We start from the raw sequence: 20,844 nt of genomic DNA on the forward strand, positions 1-20,844 counted from the left end.
TATGTTCTTATATAATGTAGTTGTCTGCTATAAATTATGTATGTTTGTTGAAATCCACCTAGAAATGTTGATAGAGTGGAATATAAATTTTTTAAATAAATAAAAGAGTTTTTGGCTGTGGAGGTTAACTAGCCAGTCAGTCATACCACATCAGTACTTGCTTGTAACGCACACCCTCTGAGGCTAATTCCACATATCTTATTCAACTGTACATGTACCCCTGGATACTCTAAATGGTGCCCAAAATTGTGTGCCATCCTTCAATGCACACACAACTAAAGTGGCCAACAAGCCAATTAGCACTAATAATTGGATACAAACAATCAGTTAGTGTCATTAATAAGCAACCATTTGGATTGACATGCACGCTTTGCTAAGCGTATTCTATAAAGATCTGCCCGCAAATCTTATAATGTGCAATTCAAAATAGGGTATGGCCATTGGAAGGAGCATGAGCAGGTCTGGTGTGTTCATGAGAGATACATGCAGAATTACTGAATACCAGAGATTCATGCTTAACTTGTGGAAGCATTCTCTTCATTGACCTTGGATCTTGATTGAAGATGTTTTAGATATGTTTGTTTATTTAAGAACATAAGCAGTGTCTCAACTGGGTCAGACCCGAGGTCCATCGTGCCCAGCAGTTCACTCAAGTGGCGGCCCAACAGGTCCAGGACCTGTGTAGCAATCCTCTATCTATACCCCTCTATCCCCTTTTCCAATATAAAATTGTCCAATCCCTTCTTGAACCCCAATACCATACTCTGTCCTATCACGCCCTCTGGAAGCGCATTCCAGGTGTCCACCACACGTTGGGTGAAGAAAAACTTCCTAGCTATTTGTTTTGAATCTGTCTCCTTTCAACTTTTCCGAATGCCCTCTTGTTCTTGTAGTTTTCTAAAGTTTGAAGAATCTGTCCCTCTCCACTTTCTCTATGCCCTTCATGATCTTGTAAGTCTCTATCATATCCCCTCTAAGTCTCCTCTTCTCCAGGGAAAAGATCCCCAGTATCTCCAGTTTCTCAGCGTATGAAAGGTTTTCCATACCTTTTATCAAACGTGTCGCACTCCTCTGAACCCTCTCGAGTATCGCCATATACTTCTTAAGGTATGGCGACCAATATTGGACGCAGTACTCCAGATGCGGACGCACCATCGCCCGATACAATGGCAGGATAACTTCTTTCGTTCTGGTTGTAATACCCCTCTTGATTATACCTAGCATTCTATTCACTTTCTTAGCAGCTGCTGCGCACCTTGCCGTCGGCTTCATTGTCTTGTCCACCATTACCCCCACCATTCTTTATATGTTGGTTATATGATGATTATGTTTGTAGCTTTGTAAACCACATAGGTCTAGATGGGTTAGAAATATTTTAACTAAATAAATAACTTATGCAAAGTATGGCTTAGAAATTGGCTCTAAACGCTATTCTATTAAAAAAAAACAACAACAAAAAACCGCACAACTCAGAGCGCCGTTTATAGAATACTACTCGACATGGATTATTTTTGGTGGAAAAGCCAAGCGGTGAAACTCGTGTATGGGTAGAGAGGCACATATTATTGGACACTTTATGAATTGAACACAGGCTGTGTTTTCACAGGGGGAGATGGTCGTCCTGCAGAGCTGCTTCAGATTTTCTATCCTGAACGAGTTATGAACACAGGTGGAGCATCAAGTGCCTGCTTACTGACAGATAAGTGCCTTTGCTCCATGTCAGTGCTGCAGAGTTTGTTTTTCATGTACCCGTTTGAATGTATAGGGACAGTTGAGTGCAGTGATGGTCTCTGGTTGCTTCTTTTGCGGCTCTCTTGCAGGAGACTTAGTGTTCTGAGCACTCAACAAACACATATTTATATATTCGCATAATATAATGTATGATTTACATTTTTTAATGCTTTTTGGCAAATGTTGATTATAACTAAAAAAAACTTAAACTAAAACTTAATTTTATAGACTGGGTCTTCAGCCAAAAAGGTGCTCGACTCGGTTTACAATAATGTAAGTATAGTACATAAATATAGAAGAAGAATGTAATCTAGAATGGCTTAGTTTCAAACAAGAAAGTTTTCAGAGCTTTCCAAAATAAAATGAAGGGGCCTAGACTTCTAAGTGAAAGCGATAAACTCATTCCAATTTATATATTTTGAAGAACGTTTTTGAGATGTTTTTTCGAGTGCCATTTACTGAACCTGGTCCATAATTTACTCTCAGTCTAGCTAACCACTTTTATCTCAGTGTCTCTGTCTTACCCCTCTTGTTTATTTAGGGCCGGCTCAAGGGACTGTGGTGCCCCGAGATAACTTTTGGATTGGCATCCCCCACTCCCACAATCTGGTAATTCTCCTCCTGGTTGAATATTACCAAAGACCCACATAAGCTCTGGCGGCTTCCATATAAAGAACTAGCCTGGATGTTTAATGCTGGAGCCCATTTTTAAACAATGCTGTCTGCTACAGGCTGACTATTGACTGGCCCATTTATAGAGGTAAAGGTTTTAGAAATTGCTCTCACTATACATGTTGAGGGGCATAATCAAAACATAAATATGAGTCCAATTTAGACACAGGGTGCTAGTCGCCCAAAGTCGGCAGGGCACAACTATCCATTCTCAAAAAATACGTCTAAAGTATACTTTTTAAAAAAGCATCCATATGTACATCCAGGCGTTTGATCATCCAGACTGACACTATGTCTATCTTTATACCACATTCTCGACAAAAATCTGTCCAAGTCCCAAACGCCCAGAACAAGACCTTTTGGACATGGGAGGGGCCAGCATTGTGATGGACTGGCCACCCAGACATGGCAACAAGCACAGAGGCACTACTGTGAATTTCACAAAAAGGATATCACATAAACATCTCACCAGAACTCCTTTATAGGTTATGGTGAGCCCCCCCAAAGCACAAAGGTTGTCTATTGAATGTCAACAATCATTTAGGTGAGGAGTTTTTCATGCTTAACCTAGGATGCTTGAGCGTTGTTTTATCTATAGGAAAAATGTTTTACATCTTCTCTTCCTCGTATCTGAAATGATTGTTTTTTCTTTTCTTTTCATGGCTTTTTTTTTTTTGAGAGGCGGTTTCTACCTAACATTTCTTATGAAGTTTGAAATAAAATCTTACATTAATTACCATGTTGTGTCTTATCACTGACAGTACACCATCTGTGCATACTTTACTCTTTACGTTAATTTGCAATGGGAAGCTGTGCAAGTGGAACATTATTTTTAAATCTCCATGATGACAACTCTTTCCTCCTTATGTTCAGCAGACATTTAATTCTCCATAATGAGAAGTAGAGAATGACACGGGGACTGTTTACCATGGTAAACCGCGGGTCACCGCAGTAAATATGCAGGAATGGAGACATTTGCAACTGGTTTACTGCAGGAATGGGAACAAGACTTTTCATCACTCCGCAGGAATGGGGACAAGACCTTTTACCACCCCGTGGGAGTGGTGAAAAGTCTTACTCCTGTGGTAAAAAAAATTGCACCCATGTCAGACTCGGCATCTTCTCCCCAGCTCCTCTTGCGCCCATTTTACCTTCAGGAGCCAGCCATGCCACGATGAAGACAGAAGGAACTTAAAACCAAAGCCTGAGGCCAATATGATTTGAAGAATAAAATTATCAGACAACAAAAAGAAAAAAAAAATAATTTATTTTATATTTTGTGATTAGAATATTTCAAATTTGAAATATGTATCCTGCTAGAGATGGTATTAGACATAACTGGGGATCGCAAAGTCCAGGCTGTGCTTCTTTAGCTTCCAGCTGGCTTAGGGCTCTCTCTGTCTGACCAGGGGGCAGTTGCCCTAATTGCACTCGCCTAACATTATTCTTGCCATGTGTGACTAAAGTATTCTGTTAGCTTGATTTTTCTATGTAGCATTCTGTAATAATTTGGTTTGTTCAGTTTTCACAATAGTGAAGGGGATATTTGTGAAAGGGAGTGGAGATGGTTTTTGTTGAACCTTGCTCTGTTTTATTTGTGTTTATAAAATGACAATTGTCAGAGGAGAAGCTTCTGCCCACACACATGCAACTACAGGGTGGCATAGGCAGGCTTCGTCGGCATCAGTTTCTTTTCTAAAGCGCTGCGAAGATAAGGGGGAGGGAGGGAGATAGATTTTGCTAGAGGTAGGTAGGAAGGGAGGGAAGGGGCCGCGAAGGTAAGGGGTAGAGGGATGGAGATTCTTGGGCCGCTGAAAGGCGGTGAGGTGGCAAGAGGGAAGGGAGGATGCTGCGGGGACGGGGCGGTGAAGGGGACGGTGGGTTATGGGACGGGGCAGTGAAGGGGACGGTGGTCCGGTGACAGGGCAGTGACGGGGACAGATTTTTTTCCCCGTGTCATTCTCTAATGAGAAGTACCTTTCCTGTTCTTGAAACCAGGTGGTTTCTATTCCAACTGTTCTTACACTAACCTTTACCTAACAACCTTCATCTGACTTCTAATAGTTGGCTTTTAAGTATCTAAGTAAATTAAATGGAACATGTATTGTTACCCATCCTCCCGAGTTCTTTTCAGATTAATAATTGCTTGATTGTCTTCAAGGGTCTTTCCTTATTTATTAAAAAAATTTCTAACCTGCCTAGACCTAAATGGTTTACAAAAATACAAACATAATCATCATATAACCAACATACAAATAAGTAAACAAACATATCTAAAGCATCATCAGTCAAGATCGTAGGTCTATCAAGAGAATGCCTCCACAAAGTTGTTTTCAATCGTTTCTTAAATTTTTGAATATCAGAAAGCAACCTCAGTTGTCCTGTTAGATTATTCCATAATAAAGCACCTTCATAGAAACATGATGACATATAAAGGCCAAATGGCCCATCCAGTTTGCCCATCTGCAGTAACCATTATCTCTTCCTCCCTCTAAGACAGGGGTGTCAAACTCAATCACATAAGGGGCCAAAATCTAAACCATAGGCTAAGTCGCGGGCCAATTTTTTTTATTAAGATACTTAGGGATCCTTTTATAAGGGTACGCTAACTGATTTAGCGCACGCTAAATGCGCACCTTAATAAAAGCACCCCTTAGTCTTAGTAGAAGTATAGGGTTACAACCTCTCCAACCCTATGCCAGTTCTGTGATGGGCCAAAATTAAAAACTTGGACAAATCAGTTTTTGTTCTCTCAAAAAAGACCTTGCTTTTATCGATCCAAAATATACTCAGATAGCATCTAAGGTCACATTGGTGGGTTTGGACTGCAAACAACCTAGAACCATCAATTCTTTCATCACTAAATTTTGGGCCCCTGCTGTAGCTTCTGTAGTGTCTTAGGGGCAACTGAGTGAAGACTTCCATTGGTTCAATTCTCTCACCTCCTTTGTCTACATTCAAGATGTTATCTGCCATGGGATCTAAGCCACCAGTAAAATCACAGATGAACCCCTTTGTGGCAAGCACTTCAGCATCTCCCATCTGAAGCATCATAATTGCCTATACTGACAAGCTCTGAGCCCTCAACTGCAATGGGGAAGCTCTCAAACTAGGGCTGAGTGTCACATCTGGCCCAAGAATGTGCAAATGGTTTGGGAACTCACCTCTTCAATAGCTTTTCTTTTAAAATTTTCAGGCAGGCAGCCGGGAGGACTAGGCAGATCCGAACAGCGACGGAAGTCAGGAGAGTGCAGGTGACCACGAGCGAGAAGAGCAGCAGCAGTAGAGAGCATCGGCATCACAGCGTCGCACAGCATGGCGGAAGAGACTTGAGGCGCGTGAATCTACAGTTGGCCCGCAGGAAGGCATCATAGATGCCCTCTCATTCCAGAGCTTCCTTCAACTGATATTATAGATGGGCACATATTGGCATAATGTATCCTTAGGTATATGGACCCATTTAGTATTTGATAGGCTGTTTGCAGCTATTTTTATTCTGTTATTTTATTAAATTGGCAGTATAGGTGTCATTTACTATTCATATTATGCTGTATAGGGTATTATAAATATAAATGAAAAACTATTGCATACAAGCTGTGAAGGGTTCTGCCTATATGTCTCCAATTCAAATTGATGAATTTGTATCTTCTCCAGGCATATTACCAATTTTTGCAAACTTAAGAATTAGCTTTATTCCCCCTCAGACTGTTTATCATACACATCTTCATTTCTCTCATCTATGTACATCAGAGGCTGGAAGATGCCCTAAGAACAGGTTCTTTGATATAAGAACATAAGAATAGCCTTACTGGGCCAGACCAATGGTCCATCAAGCCCAGTAGCCCGTTCACACAGTGGCCAATCCGGGTCACTAGTACCTGGCCAAAACCCAAGGAGTAGCAATATTCTATGTTACCGATCAAGGGCAAGCAGTGGCTTCCCCCCGTGTCTTTCTCAATAACAGACGACGGACTTTTCCTACAGGAAATTGTCCAAACCTTTCTTAAAACCAGCTACGCCAGGGATCTCAAAGTCCCTCCTTGAGGGCCGCAATCCAGTCGGGTTTTCAGGATTTCCCCAATGAATATGCATGAGATCTATGTCCATGCACGGCTTTCAATGCATATTCACTGGGGAAATCCTGAAAACCCGACTGGATTGCGGCCCTCAACGAGGGACTTTGAGATCCCTGTGCTACGCTATCCGCTCTTACCACAACCTCTGGCAACGCGTTCCAGAGTTTAACTATTCTCTGAGTGAAAACATATTTCCTCCTATTGCTTATAAAAGTATTTCCCTGCAGTTTCATCGAGTGTCCCCTAGGGCTCCTTTTACTGCGAGCTACACCGCGTGCTACGCGGCATTAAGATCTAGTGTGCGCGGCAATTCAGCGCACGCTATTCCGCGCGTTAATGCCCTAACACACCTTAGTAAAAGGAGCCCCTAGTCTTTGTAATTTTTGACGGATTTTGTAGACTCTTTATAAAGAGAGAATATAGGGGTCCTTTTTACTAAGGCGTACTAGCTGTTTTAGTGCACGCTAAACACTACGCGTCCATAAAATATAATGGACACGTTAGCATTTAGTGTGCACTAAAACAGCTAACACGCCTTAGTAAAAGGACCCCATAATCAGGGAAAAGGCATTATTGGTACAAGATTTTTTTAAAGTAATTTTATATTTGTAATAAATGTATACAATTTATAATTGTAATAAAGAAGATAAAATAAAGTATGATCTAATAAGACACAAGCCCCCCACCCCTCTTTTACAAAACCGTCGTGCATTTTTTAGCACTGGCTGTGGCAGTAACAGCTCCGACACTCATAGAATTCCTATGAGCGTCAGAGCTGTTATCGCCGCAGCCGGCATTAAAAGCCGCGCTACGGTTTTGTAAAAGGGAGGGAGGGAGGAAGGAGTTGTCAAGGGCTTGGCAGTTAAGATTCAATGCATGAAAGGAAAATGAGGAATCATTCATTAAGAGATCAGTAAACTGTATGAGAAAAATATGATAGGGATGAAATGCTGATAAGCACAAAAGGTGCCCTAAGTTGGGCACTATTTATAGACCAGCACTTAGCCTCGGGATCTATGACTAACTTTTAGGTATGAGGATTTATACCAATCTTTGCACCTATATTATATCTGTTTTGGATGGAGATTTCATTTGCTGCATATTTTTTTATTTATAAGTTTAATAATTACAATATCAAATGATACCAAGAAAAAAGGGTTCTTACACAAATTTCAGCAATACTTAGTTATTCATACAGAATTCCTTTCCAAGCCCACAACAATGGGGAGACATAATACAATTTCAATTATAAAGAAAAAAACAAGGAAGTGGTTCTCGATTCACCTTCGCGAATCCTAAACCATTCCCTAACTATTTTGGGATTCTTATATCCTCTTTTTTCCTCAGTAGTGAAACTAAAAACTCTTTATTACTAACTCATTTCTGTTCTCGAGCTATTAAAAATTGTTGCAATTGAATGGGATCCCAAAAAACACATTCAATGTCTTGTAACTTACAAGACATTTGCATGAAAATTTTAGGTAAAAAGATGCCTCTAGAGCTAAGACTCTACCTTTTAATTTCAGAAATTCTTTCATTTGCTACATATTACATCTTTTCCTGAACTAAACAGAGCCCTATTTGCAAAAGAAGTAGCTGCACAGATGGATAACACATCATATGTACAATTCATTCAGGCTCTGTTTTACTAAGCAGTGGTAGAGGCTTCTACCGCGGCCCGGGACACTAAATGCTCCGATGCTCATAGAAATTCTATGAGCGTCGAATCAGAGTCGGAGCATTTAGCGCTCTGGGCCACAGTAGAAACCTCTACCGCAGCTTAGTAAAAAGGGGGGAGTGGAGAGCAATGTGCAACAGTGTATAACTATTTCATACTTCAAAAAAAGATCAATTAGAAGCATACACGCATAGTCAAAACATTTATACTTCCAAGTAGAATAACACAGCTAGTGGTCTTCCTGGCACCATTCAATCACTCAAATTAGAAATTATTCCAAAGTCCAAAATAACAAATGATTTATTTTGCAACCTTACAAAAAAGAAAAAAAAAAAAAAAAAGAAAATATCGAATATTAACACCTCTAAATCTAATTCTATATATTGACAAAATAATGTAACACTGATACAGATTAGGTAGGCATTGCAATTCTGTGACTGGAATTCAAAGTGCTTACTCTCCCCCCCCCCCCCCCAAAAAAAAAAAAAAAAAAAACTCAAGAAACCTTCAAGGTGACATGTTCCAGTTTGCTTCAGTTTAAAATGTACTGCACCATCAGAGATTACATTCTCTGTACAAGATGACTATACAGGGATGTCAGCCCGAAATGGTTTATTTAGCTTCCTGTCTCCTCCTTTTACGAAGCCGCGTTAGGCTTTTTTTTAATCACCGGCCTTGATGGTATTAGCTCCAACACTCATTGGAATTCAAAGAGCGTCGGAGCTAATACCACCGTGGCTGGCGATAAAAAAGCCTAATGCAGCTTTGTTAAAAAAAAAAAACCTCCCCACTCCTTCCCACTCCTCTCCTGCCGTGCTTGCACCTTCACTTCCTCCCACTGTACCTCTAGCTCTTCGCTGGCGTGAGCAGCATCTCAAACTTGCTGCCCGCGCCGGTGTCGGCGCTCCCTCTGATGTCACTTCCAGGTCCCATGACTAGGAACATCAGAGGAAACGCTGGTGCAGGCAGTTAAGTTCAAGATGCTGCTCACACCGGGGAAGCTAATGAGGTACGGGAAAAAGGAAGGGGTGCATGAATGGCAGGGGTGGGGAAGGAGTGGGAGGTGCTTCTCCTCGGGGAACCTCCCATTCTACGCCACTGGTGCATACTCTTTTGAAAAGTGTGTGCTCTTTTCCAAAAATGCACACTATTTATAACACAACAAGCAATCTGAAATTTCAATTTTTTTCCCAACCTTTCAGACAAAACCCGATATAAAACATCATGTCTTAGATCTTATCTTGCCGGAAGTTCTCAAAAATTAAAACTTACATTTCCCTCTCTCAGTGGTAAAATCAGAACCTTTAAGAGATTTAGTTATTCTTTTGCTTTTAAATTAACCAAATTCTGGAATGCTTAACCACTTACATTAAGAAGTTTAGATTCTTTTGCTTTATTCTGGAAAGTTCTGAAAACTTTTTTGTTTGCTAAACATTTTGGAAATTAACTATTTCAGTCTACTTTTTCTTGTCAAATTTATTACTTCCGTAGTTTTTTCAGAAGCTTCTCTTATATTTCTGTATTATACTGTTCATAAAACCAATAAAATTGCTAGAATTAAAAAAAAAAAAATTTATGTATTATGTTTTACATTATTGTAAACCGAGTCGAGCTCCTCTTGGTTGATGACTAGGTCCATTAAACTAAGTTTAGAAATGAATGCACATGCATATCCCTAAGGATAATAATCCACCATAAACAAGTGTGAGACTCACCCTGTATGTATTCAACTACTGTGTTTGACAATAGGACCCACAAATGCAGCCCTTTTGCCATTGGTCAAGACATTTCAAAGGCAGTAAATGTAGATCAAGAATGTTTCTTGAGCAGTATTTCAAAAGTACAAATAGAAAACAGCAATGCTTTGGAGAATATTTTTCCTCTCCCCTCGGTTCTCTATCTTTAATCTCTCCACCCCAGACACCATACTCATTGGCTGGCAGAGACCACCATGGTATTGGTAACCAAACTCCCCTTCTTGCATGGCCTCAATACACCACTCACATGACGTCCCAAGGGATAACCAGAATTCCATCTCCATGAACCGTAGTCCAAAGAGGCACAGACTGAAGCAGGGAGCTAATACAGAGACATAATGTTTTAAAAGTTTTTATATTCCACTTCTCGAAATATCAAAGCGGTTTACAATCAATTGGAAAGAAGGGAAAGAACTACAAATCTTTTGAGAAAAGCCATGCATGGAAAAAGAGGACAGAAAAGCAGCCTTGCATGAACCCTAAACTAGAGAGTGACATGGGGACAAATCTTTCCCCGTCCCTGCCCTGCGGGAACTCATTTTCCCGTTCCGTCCCGGAGAGTTCTTTTCCTGTCTCTGTCCCATTCCTGAAAGCTCTGTCCTCATCTGCACAAGCCTAAAACACTTCAAAATCATAAGTGTTTGAGACTTGTGTGGTTAAGGCAGAGCTTACAGGAATGGGGCAGGGACAGTGAGAAAACTCACGGGGGACGGAGAATTTAAGTTCCTGCAGGGACGGGAACAAATTTGTCTCCTTGTCATTCTCTACCCTGTATCCAGATAAGTGCCACAATCTGAATGGAGTTCAATCGATTTACATAGGGCTCCTTTTACAAAGGTTCGTTAGGGCCTTAATGTGCGGAATAGCGCACGCTAAAATGCCACACGCGCTAGCCGCTACTGCCTCTTCTTGAGCAGGTGGTAGTTTTTCAGGTATAGCATGCATTAATCCGGTGCGTGCGCTAAAAACGCTAGCGCACTTTTGTAAAAGGAGACCTTAGTGTACCATACATGCATTGTCATTTAAGACCAAATCATATGTATAAGATTAGAGTTAAACTAAGGGTGTTTAAAAGAAACTCTATCCAGAAGTTCAGAGAATTACAGGCAAGTTCTGTAAATAACCTGAAAAATTATGACTTTGCAGTAAAATTAGCACAAGGTGTATATTATTACTTAGTAGAAGTATTTTTGAAATGCAGTACAGAGCATGAATGGTATAGTTTTATATTTATTATTTTTTTGAAGTCACAGATTACCTACTGCTGGCCTTTGTTGTCACAATTGTCACAGAAAGTTCCAGAACACTTTGTTCACTGGTCAAATGGCCCATAAGTACACACATGAAAAGAAAAAAAAATATCTCATTTTCTTTATAATTAAAAGGCTTAAAGAGGCAAGTAGTGTCTCCGATAATGGTGATTCTAACCAAAACACGGTTTCATGTCAACTGTTCACCCACCTGCATTCTTCTACAGCAAGAGAATCCCATAGATTAAACTCTTACCTGTTTCCCATCTAGCGTGTACAGGCGCTTCACCACTCCTGAATCCAGTTTGATGGCATCGGTTATGTCAGTGAGGACTTGTTCAAATGAATGTGCCGTCTTCTTGTTGAGAAGGATCCGGACAGCTTTGCGAGGTTTCACGCCACTCCTAATGATGGTGACTAATTTAGGCCTAATGAAATCCTTGCTCTCCTTAGGCTCCACAGGGCTTGGTTTGGAAGTGGTGAGAGAAGGCATTGCCCGTGGGGCGGAGATTGTCTTTACATTCACGGACCAGTTTGGGTTGACATTCTTTGTGTATTCCAATTTCTTGAAAGGTTCGATTGATCCACAGATGTAGCTCTCACCTGAGAACACAAATCAGCAGACCAATGACTCAGATTATTGGCATTTATAACATCTTTTAAGCAGAAGACTAATTAGAAGCAGCCGAAATTCAAATACATATATTCTGAAATAATGCATTATTATAAATATCTATGCAAAACGGAAAATGAACTTCCATTCCTTGAAAACATAGGCTTATCTGAATTATATGGACTTTCCCCATCACCCACTTTTCCCTCTACTCAAAACAAATATGCCCGGACACCATCTCTGACTATGAGCATTGAAGGGAACCTCCTTAGACTACCCTTGCAATCTCTTTAGCCTGCCCCCTATTTCCTGCTCTGTCCCCCTCTTCCCACTCAGTCAGCGATTGATACTCACCCCTAGATTCTATGTAAATTTAAAATTTCAGCACAGATCCAATATGGGCACATGACTAAATTGGTTAACAAGCCATTAACTATTGAATTAATGGCCTTAACAATCAATTATTGAAGTTAATTGGCACTAACCCCCTCTTTTACTAAGGTGCGCTAACCAATTATCACACGCTAATCGAATTAGTGCGCTCTATACGCTAACACGTCCATAGTCTAACATGCACACGTTAGCATTTAGCACGCGCTAATCGGTTAGCGCACCTTAGTAATAGATGAGGTAAGTTTGATTTGTGCGCACATCTGCCTTCACACTATAATGCCAAGCGCCTACATCCCATAGTTCACAACTCAAAAGGGGCATGGCCAGAATGGAACATGAGTGGGGCAGGAGCATTCAAAAAATTTGTATTCAATGTTATAATACAGTGTTTCCCAAGTCAGTCCTGGAGTACCCCCTTGTCAGTCAGGTTTTCAGATTATCCACAATGACTATGCAAGAGATTGATTTGCATACACTGCCTCAATTATATGCAAATTTCTTTCATGCATATTCATTGTGGATATCCTGAAAACCTGACTGGCAATGGATACTCCAGGACTGATTTGGGAAACACTTATAGAATAGCACAATTTAAGTGCCATAAGGCCATGAGTTAGGCACTAACATTCATACCAGGTTTCAGCTGGTTTAAACACTAGTGATCAACTTTGGGCGCAGGAGACGGCTCTGCTGTGGTTCCCAATTCTGTCCTGGAGAACCACCAGCCAGTTGGGTTTTTGGGATAGCCTTAATGAATATGCATGAGAGAAATCTGCATATAATGGAGATGGCAGGCATGCAAATCTGCCCCATGCATATTCATTAGGGCTATCCTTAAAATTTGACTGGCTGTTGGTCCTGGGTTGGGAACCACTGCTTTACAGAATAGTGCTTAGCGCTAATTTTTTTTTTTTTTTTGTGGTACCAATCTTTGAGCAGCATTTATAGAATTCCTCCTAGGTGTCACTATAGGTTTTACAGCCAGAGTTAATAAGACTTGTGGGAAGGAAGGGGTGAAGGAACCATTTTATCATTTGCAGTTTCCATCAGTAATATAACCAGCTTTGAGTAGATGTGCATGGGTGTAGCCATTGGGGTGCAGTTGCACCCCCTAACTGACTGAAAACAAATGCAATGCTAAATGTTTGCAGCCATCTGCACCAGGACCTTTCCTCTGCCGCATCACTTCACAGAGGAGGAAAGGTCCTAGAGGGGCTGGCTGCAAGCAGCCTGTTTACATTGTTACTTCTGGTGGCCATCCACCGCTGCTGCTTTGGGAGGACCTGCAGGTAAGAAATACTGACTCCCACATTCCTTAATAATGGAGCTAAGATGTTTCTCCTTACAACTCAACATATAAAATATTAGGGATGCACATCAATTAAAAATTGTAATTGCTCAATTAATTGTGATTAAAATTTTTAATTGCATAATAAATTGCATAATTTTGAAAACAGTTTACTTAAAATTGATATTTACAGAGAAAAGTGGCTTTAACTAATAATGAACAAGAAGTTGGAGTCTACATTCCAATCAACAATTGAGTAAGTAGCAAAACTGAGTGATTTTTTTTTTCAGCTATTCAGGCACAAAGCACAGCTGCAAGATAATTGTTGCTGTTGTAAATTAGCAAAGTCTAGTAGAAATGAAGCAAAACAAAGCTGGCAGCACACGTTTCCCTGCAATGCAGAGTTGCCAACTGCTCGGAAGTGCAGTATTTCATTCTACTCTTTCAGGGATATTAGTCCAGTGGGTTGGCGCTCACTGTATTGTTTCAATAAGGTCCTGTAGAGGGAGGAAGTCATTTTTAATACTGAACTTAAAATGACGTACAATAGAATACCTTATTACTTTCATGAAGAGATGCAGCTGAAAATGGAATATGTATTTAAAAAAAGCTACAGATCACCTCAAAAGCATAAATTGCTGAGAACTAAGGCCTCGATTCTATAAATGGCATCTAAATCCTAGGTGCAGTTCAACGCATCTATGTGTTCTCAGGCGCTGGTAGGTGTTGGATCCATAAGCACAGTGCCATTTAGATCAGGGTCTTCTTGGCCTTATTAAGTGCACCTAAGCAGTGACACAGTAAGTTTATGGGGGTGCCCAGGGCAGTGGTGCCCTCCTCTCCACCCACTGCTCCTTCCCCACTCCCCACACCATACTTGCTCCCTCCTTTCCCCCATACCTCTTTAAATCTTTGCCAGCGCGAAAAGCTTCTGCTGCCTGCTGCTCGCACAGGTGCCAGCTTTCCCTCTGATGTCACTTCCTGGCCCAGTAACCCATAGTGATTTCAGAGGGGAGCCAAGCCGGCATGAGCAGCAGGCCTGAGAAGATGCTCATGCTGGAGAACATTTAAAGAAGACCGGGGGTGGGGGGGTGGGGGGGGCAGCAAGCATGGCATGGGGTGCACAGAGGTGCCATGCCCCAACCATGATGGCGCCCTGGCCAGTCCACCCCACCCCCTTACTGTGCCACTGTGCCTAAGTCATTCTATGCCCAAACTCCCACCCCAAATCTGCCTCTAACCAAGTGCCAGTGGGTACCTTGGTGTAAATACCTACCTTGAAGTGATTGGCACCTACCAGCAAATTGATTTTTTTAATCTTTTAACTGACTTTTAATGGTGCTGTCAATTACCAGTGCTGATTAAGCCAATTAAAAAAAACTAAGCTCTGTGCCTCAATTAGGCATACTGATCAAGGCACCTAACATTAAGCTTCAACCCCTTGTCTCTTCTTTCTCCCCATCCCTACAAGAACACAAAAGCAGCAGTACTTTTATTGAGGTCAGGATCTCAGATACCTGAAGGACTCCAGGCATTTCATTCAATACCACTGCTTGCATTTGATGCAAAAGGCCTTCTCATCTGCATCTTCCAATCTGCTTAGCAATGCGTTTCTATTTAAATATGACAGCACTATTATTGTTCCTTTCCCTAGATACCCCATTACTTAATTGTGATTCATATCACAATAAAATTTATTAGCAGGAAAACTGGCAGTGTGGGTAGTACTTCAGGTCATGCCTAAGGAGAAAAAAATAAAAATCATCATCTTTTATTTAACACAGCACTTTGAAGAAGGATGTCTTTGGAAGCACTCTGCATTCAATCCAGTCAAGTCTCCTCTGAGACACCATAATTCATACAGTGCTGTCTGCTGCCCAGTTGCTCTCTACTTGATCCTAGAACATTATTTATGCTGTCATTACTTAAAGGAAGATCTGAACAGCAGGCTTGAAGCAAGGGGAAAGAGAAGGGAATAGCCACTTGACCAAAATTGTTGGCAGGGCACAATTGAATCACATCTATGGTAAAATAGAGCTATCAAGAAGGAAATCAATTAGAAAACCATCTTAAATACCTATATCACCAAACTAAAATATAAATATAGGTGAAATGACCACAACTTGTAATTGTAATTATAAACCCCTTCTCTGATAAGAGATATTTGCTTTGGATATTGTTCATTGGGTCACAATTAACAATCATGAAACAGATATAATAGAAGACATTCAAAATATAATTGTAAAAGGGGAAGTATGACTAATAGGTGATTTTAATATGCCAGATGTTGATTTGAGTATCCCTATTGTGGGGGTCTCATAGAAGTAGGGAGATTCTGGTTTCTCAATGAGGAGAACAGTTCCAGCAGTTAGTAACGGAATCCGTGCGGGATGGAACCATAATGGACTTCGTGTTTACAAACGGCAAAAGTGTTTCTGATGTTATAGTGGGTGATCATATGGCATCCAGTGATCACCACATAGTGTGGTTTAACATTAAGACAAGTGTAGAGAAGGCTCATTGAAAAGCAAAGGTTCTAGACTTCTGACTTTGTCCAGATGGGGGATCATATCAAGGAGATGTTTGGATGGTTACATCTGGAAGAAGTAAGAAACCATTTTGTAAGGAAAGTATGTGAAAGAGAAAAAGAAGGCTGCTTTGGTTCTCAAAAGTAGTAACTGAGAAGGAAAAAGAGGTTAATTTTCATAAACTACAAAAGATCACAGAAAGAGGAAGACAGGCAAAAATATCTCTAGAGTGCTACCAGAGAACTGGAGAAGAGCGGATTTGGTCCCTCTCCACAAAAGTGGAAGTAAGGAAGAAGTAGGGAACTATAGGCCTGTAAGTCTAACATCTCTGGCAAGTGAATTAATGGAAACACTTTTAAAACAGAGAATACTTGTTTTTACTTTCCTCCAGGGTGTACATCTCAAGACTCTCCTCACACATCTTATAGCGCAAATCCCATACCATTTTCGTCACTCTTCTCTGAATTGCCTCAGTCTTTTTATATCCTTAGCAAGATACAGCCTCCCAAACTGAACACAATACTCCAAGTGGGGCCTCACCAATGACTTGAATGAGCACATCAATGCCTCCTTTCTTCAGTTGGATATACCCCTAAATCTGCAGTATGCCATTCTTCTGGCTATGGCAAGTGCCTTGTCACGTTGTTTCGTCACCTTGTGATCCTCAGAAACCATCACACCAAGGTCTCCCTCCTGATCTGTGTTTATTAATCTCTCATCTCCTATCTCATACATCTCCTTTGGATTTCTACACTACGGAAATCGGAACACCTACAGCCCTACTATCTGAAACTACATATGAAACTACATTGGCTGCCCATAACCGCAAGGATCGTTTAAATTAGGCATCACTGCCTTTAAGATCCTGAGAGGGAATGCCCCTGACTACCTAACAGAGTTGGCCATCCTACTCTAGGGTATTCCCAACAGATATTCTACGAAAAATCCTTTCTACTTAAAATTCCCAGCATGTAACAATATAAAGTCCACCAGGCAAATTATCTTATCCATCCAATATAGAAGCATAGAAACATGATGGCAGATAAAGGCCAAATGGCCTATGCAGTCTGCTCATCAGTAGAAATCATTATCTCTTCCTCTCTCTAAGAGATCCCACGTGCCTATCCCATGATTTCTTGAATTCATATACAGTCTTTGTCTCCATCACCTCTTCCAAGAGACTGTTCCACGCATCTACCACCCTTACATTACTCCTGAGCCTATGACCTCTTAACTTCATCCTATGCCCTCTCATTTTAGAGCTTCCTTTCAAATGAAAGACATGCCTCATGCACATTTATGACACATAGGTATTTAAACATCTCTATCATATCTCCCCTCTCCCGCCTTTCCTCCAAAGTATACATATTGAGATCTTTAAGTCTGTCTCCATACACCTTATGACAAAGACCACGCACCATTTTAGTAGCCTTCCTCTGGACTAACTCCATCCTTTTTCAATCTTTTTGAAGGTGCGGTCTCCAGAATTGCACATAATATTCTAAATGAGGTCTCACCAGTCTTATACAGGGGCATCAATACCTCCTTTTTCCTACTGGCAATACCTCTCCCTATGCACCCTAGTATCCTTCTAGCTTTCGCTATCAATATTTCAACCTGTTTGGCCACCTTAAGATCATCACATACAATCGAACCCAAGTCCTGCTCTTCTGTCATGCACATAAGTTCTTCACCCCCTAAACTGTACCGCTCCCTCAGGTTTTTGCAGCCCAAATACATAACCTTGAATTTCTTAGCATTAAATTTTAGCTGCCAAATTCAGACTATTCTTCAAGCTTCGCTAGGTCTTTCTTCATATGACCAGTAGGAAAAAGGAGATATTGATTCCCCTGTATAAGACTCTGGTGTAACTGTGTATGCAGTTCTGGTCGCTACATCTCAAAAAAGATAAAATGGAATTAGAAAAGGTACAGAGAAGGGTGACAAAAATGATAAAAGGGATGGGATGAATTCCCAGTGAGGAAAGGTTAAAGTGACTAGGGCTCTTCAGCCTGGAGAAGAGATGGTTCAGGGGAGATGTGATAGAGGTCTATACAATACTGAATGGAGTGGAACAAGTAGATATGAATCACTTGTTTACTCTTTTCAAAAATACTAGGATTAGGGGGCATGCATGCAATGAAAGTACTAAGTAGATTTAAAACAAACCAGAGAAAATATTTCTTTTCTCAACAGGTAATTAAACTTCGGAATTTGTTGCTGAAGAATGTGTTGAGAGAGGTTAGCTTAGCGGGAGAAGAGAAATCCACAAGCCATTATTAAGATGGCTTGGTGAAATCCACTGCTTATTCCTAGCATAAGAAGCATAAATCTGTTTTTCTCCTTGGGATCATGCCAGGTACTTGTGAGCTGGATTGGCCACTGTTAGAAACAGAATATTGTGCTTGATGGACCTTTGTTCTGTCCCAGTATGGCAACTCTTATGGTCTTATGATCTCATTTAGAATATTGTGTACAATTCTAAAGACCATACTTTCAAAAAGATGTAAACAGAATAAATCAGTCCAGAGGAAGGCTACTAAAATAGTCGGTAGTCTTCATCATAAGGCATATGGGGACAGACTTAAAAATCTCAATATGAATACTTTGGGGGAAAGGCAGGAAAAGGGAGATATGATAGATATGTTTAAATATCTACACGGCATAAATTCAGATGAGGCAAGAAACTCTGGAATGAGAGGTCATAGGATGAAGGTGAGAGGGGACAGATTGAGAAGTAACCTCAGAAAATACTTTTTCATGGATAGGCCGGTGAATGCTTAGAATGGCCGCCTGGTAAAGGTGGTGGAGAATAAAAGTGTATCTGAAATCAAGAAAGCTTGGGACAAATATGTTGGATATCTAAGGGAGAGGAGGGGATAGTAGATGACATGGTTAGGCAGACAAGATAGGCCTTATGGTCTTTATCTGCTTTCATTTTTCCATGTTTCAATACATTTAAAAAAGGGGGAAATTAGGCCTATCATCATTTCAGGGAGTTTGTCACTTTGCTTCATTGTAAGCAATTCATATTGCTGCTATGTGATATTAATATTATACTCGCATCACCTCTTTTTTATTTGTGTCATACATTTAGGGCCCTTTTACTAAAAAGCATTAAGCTCCTAACGCAAGGTTAGTATGCAGAAACAGACTACTGCAAAAACATGCTAAAATGCTTAGCAGGATTATGCCCGTCTGTGTGTGCTAACCGTGTTATTGATTTTTAATAAATATTTTGAGAGAGGGCTTAAAGCAAGATAGGGAATAGTAGCCTTCAAAAAACCTATTAAAGTCCAATGGGTGAAACATGTTGGTGTATCTATCCCTGTATGATGCAAGACCATTCAGCTAAGTACTTTTTAATACATAATTTGACCATCTACTAGTCGATTACTGCTGTTTATCATAAAACGCAAATGTCAATAAAGATGATTGAACTTAAAAAAAACAACATAATTATTAAAGGATAAATAAGTTAAAAGTATATAAAAAAAGTAACATAATAATCGATCCAGTGTTGATTTGGAGCATAAAGCCCCATACTATGAGAATGATTTGAGTATATGGTGGCCCCGCTGAGGATCTGGAAGGCTGATATATAATGAAGGCTGATTACATCACGCATTTCTAGTGGTGTTTTGGATATTACCCTTATTTAAATCTTCCATTTAAGAATTAGTGCCACTAGCCAATAAGTAGAAAGTGGGCATTTCTGTCTTATCCTCCATGGAGGCAGTAGGTGCTTCCACATTAACTATGCAGGTACCCGCACTAGAGAATGGCACGGGACAAATTTGTCCCTATACCTGCGGAATCTATGTCCCTGCCCCATCCCTGCAAACTCTGTCCTCCTCTGCACAAACCTCAAACACTTTAGAACAGTGGTCTTCACTGCAAAGTCTTTTGAGCCAATGGCAGCCCCCTGAGACCCCCTATATTTTTTTAAGTATTTATATTCCACTACATCCACAGTTCTGAGCGGATTACAATTTATATAGGAGAGACTCAGTCATGCACTTTGATCTGATGATGTTAGGAATTAGCTGTGAATACTACCTCTGCAGCATCCCCAACTAAACCCAGTGCTGCCAGACACCGAGCCCATGGTTATGCACCTTACCTGTGATCCAATAAGCCCTATCCAGAGGCAATAACATAAAGAATCATCTTGTCATGTCTATTAAAAGACAAATTCAGTAAACAATCACTAGAAATACTAATTAATGATACACACCTGCATTTAAGAGTTTAACACAAAATCATCACCATATTTTCACGCATATAACGTGCGCGTTATACATGATTTTACAAACCGTGCATAACCTTGCGCGTTGTATAAATTTTTTTTACATCGTTCCCCCCCCCCCGACATCCGATTCACCCCGCAGGACCGCTCGCATCCCCACCCCGAAGGACCGCTCGCATGCACTCGCACCCGCACCCCGAAGGACCGCTCGCACCCCCACAGCCTGCCGACCCCCCCCCCCCCATCATGTAGAAGCTCCTACCGTTGTCCTGCTGCTTCCTCTTCCGGCGGTCCCGGCCCTTCTGTGAGCCCTGCGTCTGCGCTGCTTCCTCTTCCGGCGGTCCCGCCCTTTGTCTGATGTCAGAGAAAGGGCGGGACTGCCGGAAGAGGAAGCAGCGCAGACGCAGGGCTCACAGAAGGGCCGGGACCACCGGAAGAGGAAGCAGCAGGACAACGGTAGGAGCTTCTACATGATGGGGGGGGGGGTCGGGAGGCTGTGGGGGTGCGAGTGGTCCTTCGGGGTGGGGGGTGCGGGTGCGAGTGCGTGCGAGCGGTCCTTCGGGGTGGGGGTGCGAGCGGTCCTGCGGGGGGGGTGAATCGGATGTCGGG

At 41.2% G+C, this 20,844-nt stretch overlaps 1 protein-coding gene across 2 annotated transcripts in view; it reads right to left on the reverse strand.

Moving 5' to 3' along the window:
• DCLK1 (doublecortin like kinase 1) overlaps nucleotides 1-20,844 on the reverse strand; it is a 533,653-nt gene that overhangs the window by 494,488 nt on the left and 18,321 nt on the right. For both annotated transcript variants that reach the window (XM_033950508.1, XM_033950509.1), the window contains exon 3: nucleotides 11,421-11,767. In XM_033950508.1, the coding sequence (XP_033806399.1) occupies nucleotides 11,421-11,767 (347 nt within the window). The remainder of the gene's footprint in view (nucleotides 1-11,420; nucleotides 11,768-20,844) is intronic.

This window comes from Geotrypetes seraphini, chromosome 6 (assembly GCF_902459505.1).
Source record: "Geotrypetes seraphini chromosome 6, aGeoSer1.1, whole genome shotgun sequence".
In the NCBI taxonomy this organism is placed as follows: Eukaryota; Metazoa; Chordata; class Amphibia; order Gymnophiona; family Dermophiidae; genus Geotrypetes; species Geotrypetes seraphini.